We start from the raw sequence: 13,591 nt of genomic DNA on the forward strand, positions 1-13,591 counted from the left end.
ATGCTCTGATCCTGAATTTGGTGAAAGGCTGAAGCAGAAAATTACTCACTATCTTCTAAAATTTCTGATTTTAAATCTATGAAAATTTTCAACAAAATAAAAAAATATATTTTTAAAATAATGCTTATTTTGTCCATTTCTTTTTCTCTTACAGAAAAAGCCCTATTGAGCAATGGTAAGTCTACTTTGATATCGGAGTGGTGAAATATCCTTCCTGAATTTACAGTTCAAAGGTCCAAATGTACTCCACTTTTTAGCATTAATTTTGTTTAACTCCTGCCTGAAGTCTGAAATGTAAGTCTATTTGTGTATACACCTATGCTGTTTGTGTCTACATGTCCCACCCAAGTCAGGAGCACGTTGTGATAGTACTGTAAAGTTATTCTAGGAGTTCTTCTTTCTGCCTTACTCCATACACTAATGGGCACTATATCTATCAGAGCTAGCTCAGTAGTTCTGGCTGAATTTGGGGACAAAGCCTTGTGAAAGGGGACATGACCTTCTGTGCTCAGTTCTACCAGGGTTAGGGTTAGTTTTCATCTGTCTTTAGGCTTAAGTACCAGACCTGCAGCTTTTCCAATTACAAGAGGCTGTTCAGCTCAACCACATAGAGCAGCCTAGTGCTTAATGCAGTCCTGATAGTTCTCCCCTCCCCTGGTAATTACCCATTAGGCACCCACCCACATTACTCTTATTAACCTCTATTTCTGTAACCACTCTTCACATCCTCATCTATCCTAGGCTTTCATTCCCCCAGTGCATGCACAGTTACAGATTCTCTGGAGTCAAACCAAATTACTGGGATTCTCTGGAGAAGGGAGATCTCTTTCCTTCCTCTATGGGCTGGCAGATGGAGGAGACCAATTGGTGATCTGAGTGATGTGGCCACAAGAGCAGAGAAAAGAAGGAAAGATGAGGGAGGTGTATGGGTAGCTAGCTAGTGGCCACTTGCACATGTGCTGGGCCTGCTTATTGAATGATGACACTACATCTTGGTGTATGGCAATTTAGACAGCAGACTAGTATGTCTAAAACAAGCTTATCTAAAGAAACATTTTTGTATATATATATTTCTAATTCTGAGTTTCCTCAGAAACAGTGTCTCATAAATTAGAATGATATTTAGATGGAAAGTCACCTGACAGTCCGCTTCTGACTAAAAAGTTTCCAGCCTGTAAATGTCTATCTATTGATCTAATCTCAACATATCCCTTTTTTCAGATAATGAGAAAGCAGAAGTCAGTGAACACAAAGGAATTATTGCAAATATTTTGGCTCTTGGGAGTCGGCCCATGCAGCTGTGCAAGAATATGATCCAAACCCTAAATCCTTTTGGTGAGGAGTGGGAACTTTTACTTAGGGGGAGGGGATGGAGATTTTGCAGGTATGAAAGGAGTCAGCAAGGGTGAATTGAAGTGACAAGGATTGCCGCTCTTGTGCCTGGAAGAGGAGAAAAGCAAAATCTACTACCTTTCTCCTTCCCCAAACAGAAATATTTAATTATTTTTACAAAGTGGTGCAGCTCTAAGAGAAGAGATTGATCGCATAGCCAGGGGGGTGAGGAGATCTCCCTGGTAAATGGGTGACCCACATTCAGGTCCTTGCTCTTCATTAGGCAGAACAGGGACTTAAATTGGGTTTTGCACACCACTGTGGAGCACACCCCACACACCCCTGCACTGTTAGCTATTTTAAGTTTGGGCCTACTTTGGTTTTTACCAGAAATTTCACTTTAGATCTCAGAAAAATTTCTGACAAAATACGTATTTGTGAAATATTTCAGTTTTGAAATAACGGGATTTTCAGACAGAAACAAGCTGAATTGAAAATGTTTCCTTCAGTTCAAATTTCAGATGCCTTGGGGACAGAGGATGGATGGAGTGCTTCTGTGGGTTCCTAGGGGCTTTACAGGAGGGGCTGCATTAGGGGGATTAGGAAGCGTGACAATAAATTTAGAGGAGAGGTGCCAGGATTGAGGTTTGTGGTGGTGATGGTGAAAATGTATACACTGTGAGCATGTGTAAAGTTTATTGATTAGAGACAGAAAATGGATTGATGGGATTCATATGTTAGGATGGACTGATGTCAGTGAAGGGAGTGGGCTGAGGATGCAATAGAAATGACGGCAGAAGGTAGATTGTGGAATTGTACAAATGTTTTGTGGAGGCAGTTAAGTTACTCAGAGGCCTGAGGAGAAACTGATTAGGTTAGTGGATTGTTGAGAGGCTGACAAATTCATTTGTGGAAGTGGAGGGAAAATATGAATTATTGGCAAACACTTGATTTAAGAGGCTTTGAGGTATATGTGCAAATAATATGCTAAGAGGCTGATGCACAGGATAGACTCAGAGAAATGTAGAGCTGGAAGGGGTCTCAAGAGATCATCTAGTCTAGACACCTGTCAGGAATGGTCTAAGTTTACCTGGTCCTGCCTCAGCACCGGGGTCTGGACTAAACAACCTTTGTCTGGGGCTGAAGAGGACCAGTTGGTGAGACACAGACACCAATGAGCTGAACTTGTGGTCATGGGGGAGGAGGAGAGAAGAAAAGCTGAGACAGGCATATGGTCAGCCAGCTAGTGGCTGTTTGCACATGTGCTGTACTTTCATGGCATCAGATGGAGGTAGTCTAGTGCCCCTTGAAATATGGGGAGTGTCAGCATCCTATTATGTCTCTACCCAAACTGACCTGGAGAAACAGGCCTGTGACATCCCTGCCTTTGAACTATGTATTCTGTACAGTGGGTGGTAACTTACTATGATGTTTAAATGCAAAGTGGCTATGTGTTCCTATTTTGTCTTAAAAGACGCCATGCCCATAGGTGATCTTCAGGAAAAAAAAAAAGTTTGTGAACCACTTCACTCACACAGAAGCAGGTTTTGTGCTGAAACTAAAAATAACAGGGTGGACACAGTGGCAAAGGCATCAGTTTGGGCTAGTACTGAAGTATGATACCACCTGACCCTCTGGGCATATAGCCCAAGCCACTGCCTGCGCTGCTGTGGCCACCTTGCTGTTTTTAGGTACTAGCTCAAACAAAGCTGACACATGAACCCAATCTGAGACTCACACATTACAGCCGTTATGCAGAAATACCCTGCAAGTCAAAAAGGAAGTGAAGCCAAGCGGGGAATCTATCCATTACATTAAATTGGGATGCTACAGTGCATATTGAAAGACTTGTATTATTCTGAATTAAATTTTACTTCTATGTTTTTCAGACAAGCTTAAGAAAGAAAATGGTAGGTTTACTCTGATTTTGGAGTTTATATTTATTCACACTGAGACAAATTACTTGTAGATTGTGGGTGTCACTATAGGTTGTTCAACAGACTGAGGGTTCAAGTCATTGCCCATAAGATATCTGTGGTGAAGGGTGGCTGTGAGAGGGACATATGTAAACAGGAGTCAGTGGGGTGAGGGTTGGGTTTCCAGTTCTGTGAGAACACAGGGCCTTGATTTTATCTAGTTATGGAATGCAAGATTCTGAGCTGTGACTGAATCTGGGTGATGTGTCAGGTATGGTGTGTAAGAAAGAAGATAAATGAGAAGACTGGCAGCTGGTGATTGGCGAGGGACAGCTCCTTCAGTGAGGTAAGGTAAAACCTGTACACTCAATTTCTAATTGAAATTACACTGTTCTTTTGCAGACAAATTCCGGAATGAACTTGGTAAGTTCACTTTGATTTCTCACCTGCTACTGTCCTTCAGAAGAACGTTCTTAAGTGAAAAGAGATATTTCTTCATTTTATTGTCTTTCTTCAATCCAAGGAGAGTTCATTAGCCAGCAGAATTCTTTTTAACTCCATAAGAGAACTGTAATGACTTTCTCCCACAGAAAGTTGGTTGGTTACCCTAGAATATTTGTACTTCTTTTCTTTCATCATTAATGCCTTGCCTCCTCTTCTCTTCATTTTATCTTTGAGAGTATACAGGAGCCTAGCATAAGTTTTCTATAATATTTATTTTTTCATGAAGTAATTTATTTTCAGGATATGCTGTGTATTATTAATTAGGAAAATCATTTTGAGAAGATGATAATTATATCTGTTTTAAATGTTGCACACTACTGTTTTAGTAACTCTTTTAATTAAAAAAAATGCTTGTTTCAGATGCTCAACCACACAGCAGCTTGTTCATGCTGCTCTGACTATGCAAACTTCACAAATGACAACCAAAAAATAATAATAAATAGTAATAATAATAATAAAAAAATGGATCTGAGCAATATGGGATTCCCTTTGGACTGGGAAACTTTGTATGTGTACAGCTACTAAACATGCTCCTATATCCTCCTCCTTCTGGCCCAGTGCAAGAGGTGTGGCCAAGAAAAAGGGAGCATGGCAACCCTACTACCTGCCTTGTGCAATATCCAGAGAAAGAAAGAGGGCGGGGGGGGGGGGGAGAGAAAACCTGTATAATAGAAAAATATATTTTATTTCTTGAACTTTGTCTTCTGCCTCCCTCAGCTCAGAAATGTCTTTTACTCCCTAGGGATCCGATTTTTTTTTTGGTTACACTTGCCATTGATATTGCATCTCCAGTGTCACAGAGTTTGGGTATGATTTTCAAAGCTACTGAGCACACACAGCTCCAAATTAAATCAACAGAATGTACAATTGCCCTGGACTCAAGAGGTCTCTAATTACACGCTGAAAACCAGTGGCTGCTATTGAAAGTTTAAGTCCAAGATGTGCAGTTGCAGAAGGGAGCTCAGCTTAGACTCTCTGAATAGACCTTCTCATTTTACTTAGTGGTCATAATTCTGTTTTTTTTCCCCAAAAGAACATATTTTACTTTTTTCTCACATTTCAATTTTTTCTTCATCCTTCCTCTTCAATCTTTTTATCTATGTGGCATGTTCTCTCTCTCTCTCTCTCTCTCTGTCTCTCTCTCTCTCTCCTGGTCTCTGTTTTAGTCCTTTTATTTCTCATCCTATGAGATTACATAATTATGAATGAAGCACAAAAATCTAGGTAATGTCTGTTTTCAAAACAAGACACGATATCTATCTCCCTCCCAACCAGGTCAGATCCTTGATGTACTTTGTCCTGTCTCATATTTCAAACACTTCTGTTTGATTTCTCAGCTGCTACTGTCCTTAAGAAGAATGTTTTTAATTGAAAACAGATATTTATTTTCATTTCCTTGCCTTCCATCAATGCAAGAACATTCATTAGCCTGCCCATTCCTTTATAACCCCCTAAGCTTTTTATACTTATCCAAGGGAGAGTTCAGCCAATTTTGTGAATCCTTAAATGCTGATTTTCTTTTCCAAAAATACCAAAGAAAAATGTATTAGTATGTAGGGAATTGTCTGGGAATTTCAAAGGGAAAAAAATAAAATGCAAGAAAATAAAATATAAATAAAAAGCGGGGCTAGTCACTTTCAGCTGAATTTTGAAGCATGGCTGCTGTGATTCTAATATTTGTTCTTGTCCCATAGATAATCTCCAGGAGAAAATGAGTAAGTTGATTTTGGTTTGTGAACAATTTCACTCATAGACAAGCAGGTTCTATGCTGAGACTAGGAATCATCGATGTATTCATCTCACTGTCCTCAAAAAAAAAAAAAGGCCTTGATTTGGATGCCTTTCTCTCTCCCTAAACTGGCGGAAGAAAACCTCACACAACCTAGGATGAGAATGCATGTATCTAGTTATTTTTCTTACTTATGCTAGTGCACTACAGATAGCATTGTGGACACAGTAGCAGAGTCAGAGGCTCAGGCTAGCCACCCAAGTAGAATGGTGAGCAACCTCCTTGGTACATGTCTATGTAGATATACACAAAGGAAGTACAGCAGTGCATGGAATTTGTACATTACTTTACATTTGGATACTACAGAACATATTGAATATTTAAAGGATTGTAATTTTTTTTTCAAATGAATTTTAATTTTATGTTTTTCAGAAGAGCTTCAGAAAGAGAATGGTAGGCTTGCTTCAATTTTTGGAATTATTGTGAATCAGACTGAGCACAATTTATTCATATTTTCTTAGAATCACTAGAGGTACTTGAACAAACTGAGGTTTCAAACCATTGTCAGTAAGGTAGCTGTGGTAATCTATGGTGGGAGAAGGACATTTGTAAACAGGAGTCAGTGGGGTGAGAACTAGGTCTTCAGTTGTGTGAGAACACAGCGCCTTCATTTTATTTAGTTGTGGAGTGCAAGATTCGGAGCTGTGACTGAGTCTGAATGATGTGTTAAGTGTGGTGTGTAAGAAAGACAATGAATGAGAAGACTGGCAGTTGCTGACTGGGGAGGTTCTTTTTGATTTCTCAGCTGCTACTAGCGTTCAGAAGATTGTTTTTAAGTGAAAAGAGATATTGATTGATTACCCTAGAATATTTGTACTTCTTTTCTTTCATCTAAAATGAAAGACTGATTTAAGAATCACTGTACAGTATAGACATTCAATAATATCATGACTCCGCTTCTGTTAACTTTATCTTTGAGTGTGTGCAGGAGGCTAGCATAAGTTTTCTATGGTGTTTATTTTTTCATCATGTAATTTTTTATGATATGTTAGTAATTGGGAAAATCATTTTGAGAAGATGAAAATTATATTGCTTTTACGTGTTGTGTAGCACTGTGGAATAGTAGCGCTTTGAATTAAAAACAAAGTTTTCTTTCAGATTCTCAGCCACATTGCAGCATCTTCATGGTGTTTTGACTACACAAACTTCTCCAAAAACAATGGACCAGAGCGCTAGGGGATTCCTCTTGCACTGGGGAATCTTTGTAGCATGTACAGCTATTATTTCACCCTCCCTCTGGCCCAGTGTAAATGGTGTGGCAGGAAAAAGGGGGCATAGCTCAGCATCCACATTATCTGCAATAGCCAGGGATCTGTTGTTACCACAACAGTTTAGAGCATCCTTCAAGCTGCTCTGTTCTGCACAGTGTGAACATCTCACTGCAGAGCCAGCTCAGAACTGGAAGGTAGGATGCAAATAGAACCTTTCATCACTTCTCCTCCCCAGCTCACACTGAGCTTCTTTGAGTGTTCATTAGCCACAGCTCTGGACCTCTCTTATAGCTTTCATCCCAGTGATTAGGGCAGAAAGTGAGAAGTAAGTCTCCCACATCCTGGGTGAGTGCCATAACAACTTGGATAATGGTTGAAAGAGAGGTTCTCCTCTTCCCCAGAAATTTTGTGTGGCATTGGGCACACATTGCTGCTTTTCATGTAAGATATGGCTTAGGCAGCTGACTCCAGGAGACAGTTCATGGCTGAGAATCCCAAGTGGAGATAGGCACCTTCCTCCAGCCCAGACTGAGGTGATGAACTCTCTGAAGGGGCAGGGCTTAGCCTCTCCCATTGGCTAAATTAGGTGTCATCCTGTCCAGTGTGCTGCCTTTTGTAGAGCCCATTTTTTTTAAAGCACCTATCTCTCCACCATGTCAGCTAGCATCATTGTTGGAGAATTGAGGTGCATGCAAGAAACAATGATCACATTTAATCAGCTGTGACTTTATTAAAAGTCTTCTCACATAGAATACCCCAGTTACTATAACTGTTGCATAAATTTCAATGGGTAGAAAAAAAACAAAGTGTCCAACACCAGTATTTTGAATTCTTCCATACTCACATATCCACATGGAATTATGAAGGAGACTGGAGGTGTCGGGCTCTTGTTGAGGATCAAGAGATGATGACCTCCAGGAAGTGATGACCTCCAGCCATCTGTCAGGCCCATTTATAATAAGTTTTGCACATATCCACCAAAGCTCATTAATATGCATGTCCATCTTTGAGAGCACCCGGTAATAACGGGGGACTCTTAATCTCATAGGCAACTTGGATAATTCTTTAATTTATTCACATTCACATCACCTTATCACCATAGTAGCATGCAATCTACTTCTTAAGGAAGTCTCTAACATTTCACCCTGGTTACCAACAGTCATCTTATAGTTTCTACCTCTTATATACATTATTATCCAGACTCAATTGCTTTTCAAAACAGCAGCATAGAAACATAGACACAAGCTGAGCAGATTTATTATTAAGTTAGCATGAGTAAGTAAGCTTTATAATATGGACAATTTATCTAAATCCTAACACCTAATTTGGCTAAGCTAACACACTTAAGCCTGTAGGTTTCTTGCATTTCAGTTTAAACCTTAAGCTGTTTTTTTACCCATAACCTACCAGATATTAGTTTCTTATATCCAGCTCTTATAATAGATTAATTTATTAATTACAATCTACACCCATGCCTGGGCACCTAACTCAGGCCTTGCAAATTTCATTGGGTGGCTAGAAGCCTAACAGTTAGATGTTGACATGCTGAGTATTTCAACACTCAAGTCCCTTTTTGGCTTTGATCCCTAACCCCTGTCACATTTGGGAGGTACTGCCACTGCCACACTCCCAAAGTAAATAATAGTAGTGGGGTCTGAATTGCTGTTAACAGAGTCTGCGGTGGTCTGAAACAGTATGTAAGGATGAGGGGGAAGTGTGAGGGAGTTTGATCAATGTAAGAGAAAAAGCTGAAATCATACTACCCAAAAATGAGCAGGTTACATGATGAGATGAGGCATTGGCTTGAGGTCAAGACAGACAAAGCAGTTCTTAGGCAGACCAACACCCTGCTCAGGTTCTAATCACAGGAGTTCAGAGGAGCCCACATGTAGGTAAGACAGGTGTAGTATACCTGTGTGTGCATTCTAAGCACATGTTTGTGCATATTAATATCAACATTTCTTCCTTCTGAACAATTAAATAGCCATTTAATGCTTTCTCAGTCTGGAACATCCCATTGCCAGAAACAGGAAAATCTTTAGTATGGGCCTCTTTTAATTCAATGTCTGTTATTTCTTACTTGATTTCAGAATGGAGAAGGGCTCGCAATAAAAAAGGTAACAGAAAACATTTCTTCCAGGATGAAGAAATCATTGTGTTAATACAGCAACCAAACGAGAAACATAACAGAAAATGCTGCTATCCTGAAAGCAAATCCTGAGAGCCATGCTCAGTTTTTACACAGTGTTTACTTGGGGAAAAATATCACATTTATGTAAGGACCTGATGCTGACTTCATATCAATTTCACACCAGTGTAATTTCATGGATTTATGTGGAGTCACTTCTTATTTTCACTGATGTGAGGTCAGAATCTGCCCAAAATGTTTTATCTGAGGAAACACTAAGTCAGGGCCTCAGGATTTGGAGCAGAGTAAAAGCACAGACGAGGTGGCGGCAGTAATGGTGATTGCAGTGGTTGTAGTAATAAGAGTAATGATGACAGGTTATGATTCTGGGTAGTTGTGGCAAAGAATAAAATGGGTGAGATTATGATGGCATTTGGTATTGATGAAAACAGTGGTGAAAAGTTAGCTCTGGGAGAGGTGGTGTTGGTTTGAGATTGATGCTGATTATGGTGATAGGAAAAATGAATATGGTACTGAGTAACGATCATTAAGGGGATGATGAACGACAGCTGTAATTATGGTGATTTATGACTGTGGTGACAGTAATTTGCATTTTGTTGCAGTTTTCTTCTGTTATCTCAAAGCTCTTTGCAAATGTCAGTCCAGCTGGATCTCTCGCTCAGTGTAGATGGTATTATATACAGTTCACAGAGACTGCTTATGACATTCGAACAAGCTCACTTGAGTCAGTGTCAAAGAAGGGAATAGAACTCGGGAGAAAATAATAAAGACAATAGGGAAATCCAGTGATCTAATATAATCGGTGCAATAATTTTCTTCTCTGCCATCTGCTTGGGTGTTTAGAGATTAACATTTTTACAAGGCCCCAGTTCATCAGGGTATGTAAGCAAAGGCTAAACTTTAAGCATATATAAGGGTGGCACCTCCTCATCTGAGCACAACTCCTGGTGTATAGCCATGTCAGTCCCCAGATATCAGAGGGACAAGCTGGGTAAGGTGATCTTTTATTGGACCAACTTCTATTAGTGAAAAGAAGAGCTCTGTGTGGCTTGAAAGCTTGTCTTTCTCACCTAGAGAAGTTGGTCCAATAAAAGATATTGCCTTACACACCTTGTCTCTCTCACATCTATTGGATCAGGCCCCAAAGGCAGGGTATTCAGGGAGTGACCTACTTCGTCAATCCTGATAGGACTCGGGCATGAGTTAGGTGCAAAATTGCTTGGCAATGGCAGGACTCAGGTGGCTGAGTTTACACCCAGTTGCCAAAGTTTAGGAACCATGGGAACTTTAATGGTGGAAATCTAGGTGCTTAGGAAATTTATGTGCCTGCAGGGTTAGGCAGCAGCTGGGCAAGGGTTTTGTGAATGCCAGTGTCACCTAAATGCTGGATATATATGGCTATATCCCCCTTGTGAATGCCACTCAAATAATTCAATTCACTTTCAGTTTCATGTGAATCTCAAGCAACTCTCATATATTTGAAATATTTCAGTACAACAAAAAACATTGTCAAGCAGGCTTCAATCAGGCAAAATTCCCACCTAACAAAATAGTGCAGGATGGGGTCTACCCTGCAAACTTCTCATAACCCAGCTCAGACTGACATTAGACCAGTGCTTTGGAAAACCCAGTCTCTCTTTGCAGATGACATCACTCTTGATGCAGGAACAGCCCACCCCAACCTCTGCATTGCTGGGGATAAGAAGAGTTTGAAATATGAAGCCCAGCCTCAGAAAGTTCCACCACATCCAGAGAGGTTCGATTCGACTGTCTGTGTGTTGGGCTCTGAAGGATTCTCCTCTGGAAAGCACTATTGGGAAGTGGATGTTGGGAGCAGCACTTACTGGGACCTGGGGGTGGCCAGAAAATCCATAGAGAGAAAAGGGAAACTTTCTTTGTCCCCTAAACAGGGATTCTGGGCTCTGAGTCTGAATGGGGGAGATTATTGGGCAAAAACAGATCCATGGACCCGGATCATGGTGCAGAAAAAGCCCAAGAAAATTGGAGTTTACCTTGGTTACCAAGATAGGCAGGTGACCTTTTTCAGTGTAACTGACATGTCTGTGTTGTTCACATTTAATGACTGTTCATTCTCAGGAGAGGTTTATCCCTTCTTTAAAAATTCCCACAAAGGGACAACAATGAGAATTTCTTCAATTAAAGAAGAGGAATAAATTTAAAATGGCTGTGAGGCTCTGTGTTGTTGACTAAACTAAGCCAAAGCTCCTTGATGTGTCATGGCACTGTTGACCAAACTCAACCAAAGTAACAGAATGCTTTTCAGCCAAAAGAAAGGTGATCTGAAAAACCATTGGCTATGAAATTATAGTTACATACATTGCTAATGCTGCAGGGGTGGTGGCTCCCCATATAAGGAATGGGACTGCACCGGAATTAAAACTGAGCTCTCACAAACAGAGCTATTAACTAGAAATGTAATTTATTTTCATTGCTAACTACTAGTTTATCTGGAGAAAGTATATTAGCAGCTAAAAGTAAGGAAATAATATCCTATGTTATACTAATGAGTCTGTGCTAAATTGTATAACCAGTCTTTGAGTCAGGTATAAATACAAATGGGGTAATCACACAATCTTGAGAAATATTGACCAGCTGCTCTGCTGTCTTCAGGATTGGTTGGTAGCATATTGACTTTTCCATTCTGTATTATGCTGTGTTAATTTTTGCTTAATATTTTTCATTAATAAAAGCTGATTGATTGAGCCTAGTTATTTGATATCTCATTATATTAATTTATACCAAACCTATAACAATTTATACTGATGCATCTTTGTGGAACAAAAAAAAGAAGAGTTGTTTACTTTTGTGATGCCATCTTATCTGTATAATTTCCATAAAATAAGTGTTCAGCCTCTTAGCAATTACTGATATCTGCGCAACCTTTTAAGAACATGACATTTCTGACACAGAAATGTGAGAATTTTACTGTGGAAAATGCAGCACCGTTTCATAACATTGCTTGACATTGGCCTTGGAAACAAAATGACATCAATATTATTGCTAATTTAATGTCAGCATATTTCTGTACAATAATTAGACCAGATTCATGTCTGACTAATAATTATAATCTGGGTCTATATTCAACTGAATAAGTCTCTCGGCACATGCCTCCCCACCATCAGGGCTCACAGAAGCTCAGCTACCATCAGCACCAGTGAGGAGCCTTTAAAAGCAATTTCACCCTTCACAGGTAAATGCAGTTCAGAGAAGGTGGGTAGCCACCCTGTTCCCCTTCTGCTACAGAGGATGTTCTTCTTATGGATGCATCTACACTGCACACTTATTTCTACAGCATGTAGTGTACACATATACACATAATCCCCCTAGGATGGCAATAAATAATAACATTGATAGTGAAGCATGGCTTAGGTACATGGAGTAAAGACACACCTGAAGGGTGCAGGTATATACCTGAGTACATACCCTGCACAGCTCTCTACAGCAGTGGTACTCAACCAGGGGTCCAGGGGATCTGCCAAAATAAACCAGCGAGCAGGGACAGTGACATAGGCTTTCTGAGGGTACGTCCAGACTACCCGCTGTATCGCGCTCCTGTCGTTAGCGGAGTCGACATGGGGAGCCGCGGACATCGATCTTGCGCCGTGAGGACGGTAGGTAATTCGATCTAAGATACTTCGACTTCAGCTACGTTATTCACATAGCTGAAGTCGAAGTATGTGTGAGTGTGTGAGCTGGGGGAGTGTGTGAGAGTCCGCGCGCTGCCCCTTTCAGAGAGTGGCACTCAGCAGTCTGAAGGAAAGCTCCATCAGACACAGCAGCAGCCACCAGCAGCTCTGTCCATCTCTTGGTGAGCCCTGTCCTCACACACACAACCCCCCCGCTCTGAGGGGTGGGGTACATGGGTGGCGGGTGGGGGAGGGGACAGCCTGACAGCCGAGCCTCTCCTCCCTCCTTACAGCAAACAGGAAGCTCCCAGGAGCAGCTGGGCAAGGGCATCTCCAAGGCAGGGGGCAGGAGCCGTGGGGCTGCTGATGTCAGCAGCGGGAGGGATACCCCTGCTCTGGAGGCGCCCCCTTTGTAATGGTGCCCTGAGCTTTCACCCCATTTGCCCATGCCTAAGGCCGGCCCTGATTGTAATGGAGGGAGGAGACGCCACCCGCAAATACAGGGATACTTGGGTATGGAGGCAGTGAAGAGCGATCCCCCAGGTGGTGGGGGGATGGACAGGGAAAGATACTCCCTGAAGGAAAAAGAGAACAACTGCAAAGTGCTGCCTAAAGTGGAATAGGTGAGAGAGACCACGTGGTGGGAATCAGGAATGGAGAGACCCACCGGGAAGAGGAGAGTAACTATAGGAGAGACCAAATGGGAAGGAGAGATTCCCAAGCAGTTGATCAGAGGGAGAGAGATACCCCTGGAGGATGAGAGGGATGGGATCCAGTTGGATGAGAGCAGCTTGTGGTGAGACCTTAAAAGAAGAAAGATCCTGTGAGGATCCACAGCAGAGAAATAGGGTAGAATTAGGACCCCATGTACAGGAGGACAGAAATGGGGGTAGGGAGAGATCAAGGAGCAAAAGTGAGACCTTACAGAAGCAGGAGGTTCTGAGGGCCAGGCGGGGTGCGAGCTCCTGGGGGAGCCAGCAATGCCCATCTAGGAAGTATCTTGAGCCCTTAACACTGGCCAGCTGGCAGTGTGTGCCTAGTAC

The 13,591-nt window shown here is 41.4% G+C and overlaps 1 protein-coding gene across 7 annotated transcripts in view; it reads left to right on the top strand.

Moving 5' to 3' along the window:
* The window catches only part of LOC120394305 (butyrophilin subfamily 1 member A1-like), a 35,431-nt gene extending 23,819 nt beyond the window's left edge, over window positions 1–11,612 (top strand). For 5 of the 7 annotated variants that reach the window (XM_039518556.1, XM_039518557.1, XM_039518561.1 and 2 more), the window contains 8 exons: window positions 155–175; window positions 1,222–1,335; window positions 3,222–3,242; window positions 3,651–3,671; window positions 5,447–5,467; window positions 5,914–5,934; window positions 8,843–8,869; window positions 10,546–11,612. In XM_039518556.1, coding sequence (XP_039374490.1) covers window positions 155–175; window positions 1,222–1,335; window positions 3,222–3,242; window positions 3,651–3,671; window positions 5,447–5,467; window positions 5,914–5,934; window positions 8,843–8,869; window positions 10,546–11,075 — 776 coding nt within the window. In that variant the 3' untranslated portion in view covers window positions 11,076–11,612. The remainder of the gene's footprint in view (window positions 1–154; window positions 176–1,221; window positions 1,336–3,221; window positions 3,243–3,650; window positions 3,672–5,446; window positions 5,468–5,913; window positions 5,935–8,842; window positions 8,870–10,545) is intronic. The other 2 variants (XM_039518559.1, XM_039518558.1) reach the window with 2 other exon arrangements.
* Window positions 11,613–13,591: the final 1,979 nt, after the last annotated feature.

Source organism: Mauremys reevesii, unplaced genomic scaffold (genome assembly GCF_016161935.1).
Source record: "Mauremys reevesii isolate NIE-2019 unplaced genomic scaffold, ASM1616193v1 Contig5, whole genome shotgun sequence".
Taxonomy (NCBI): domain Eukaryota; kingdom Metazoa; phylum Chordata; order Testudines; family Geoemydidae; genus Mauremys; species Mauremys reevesii.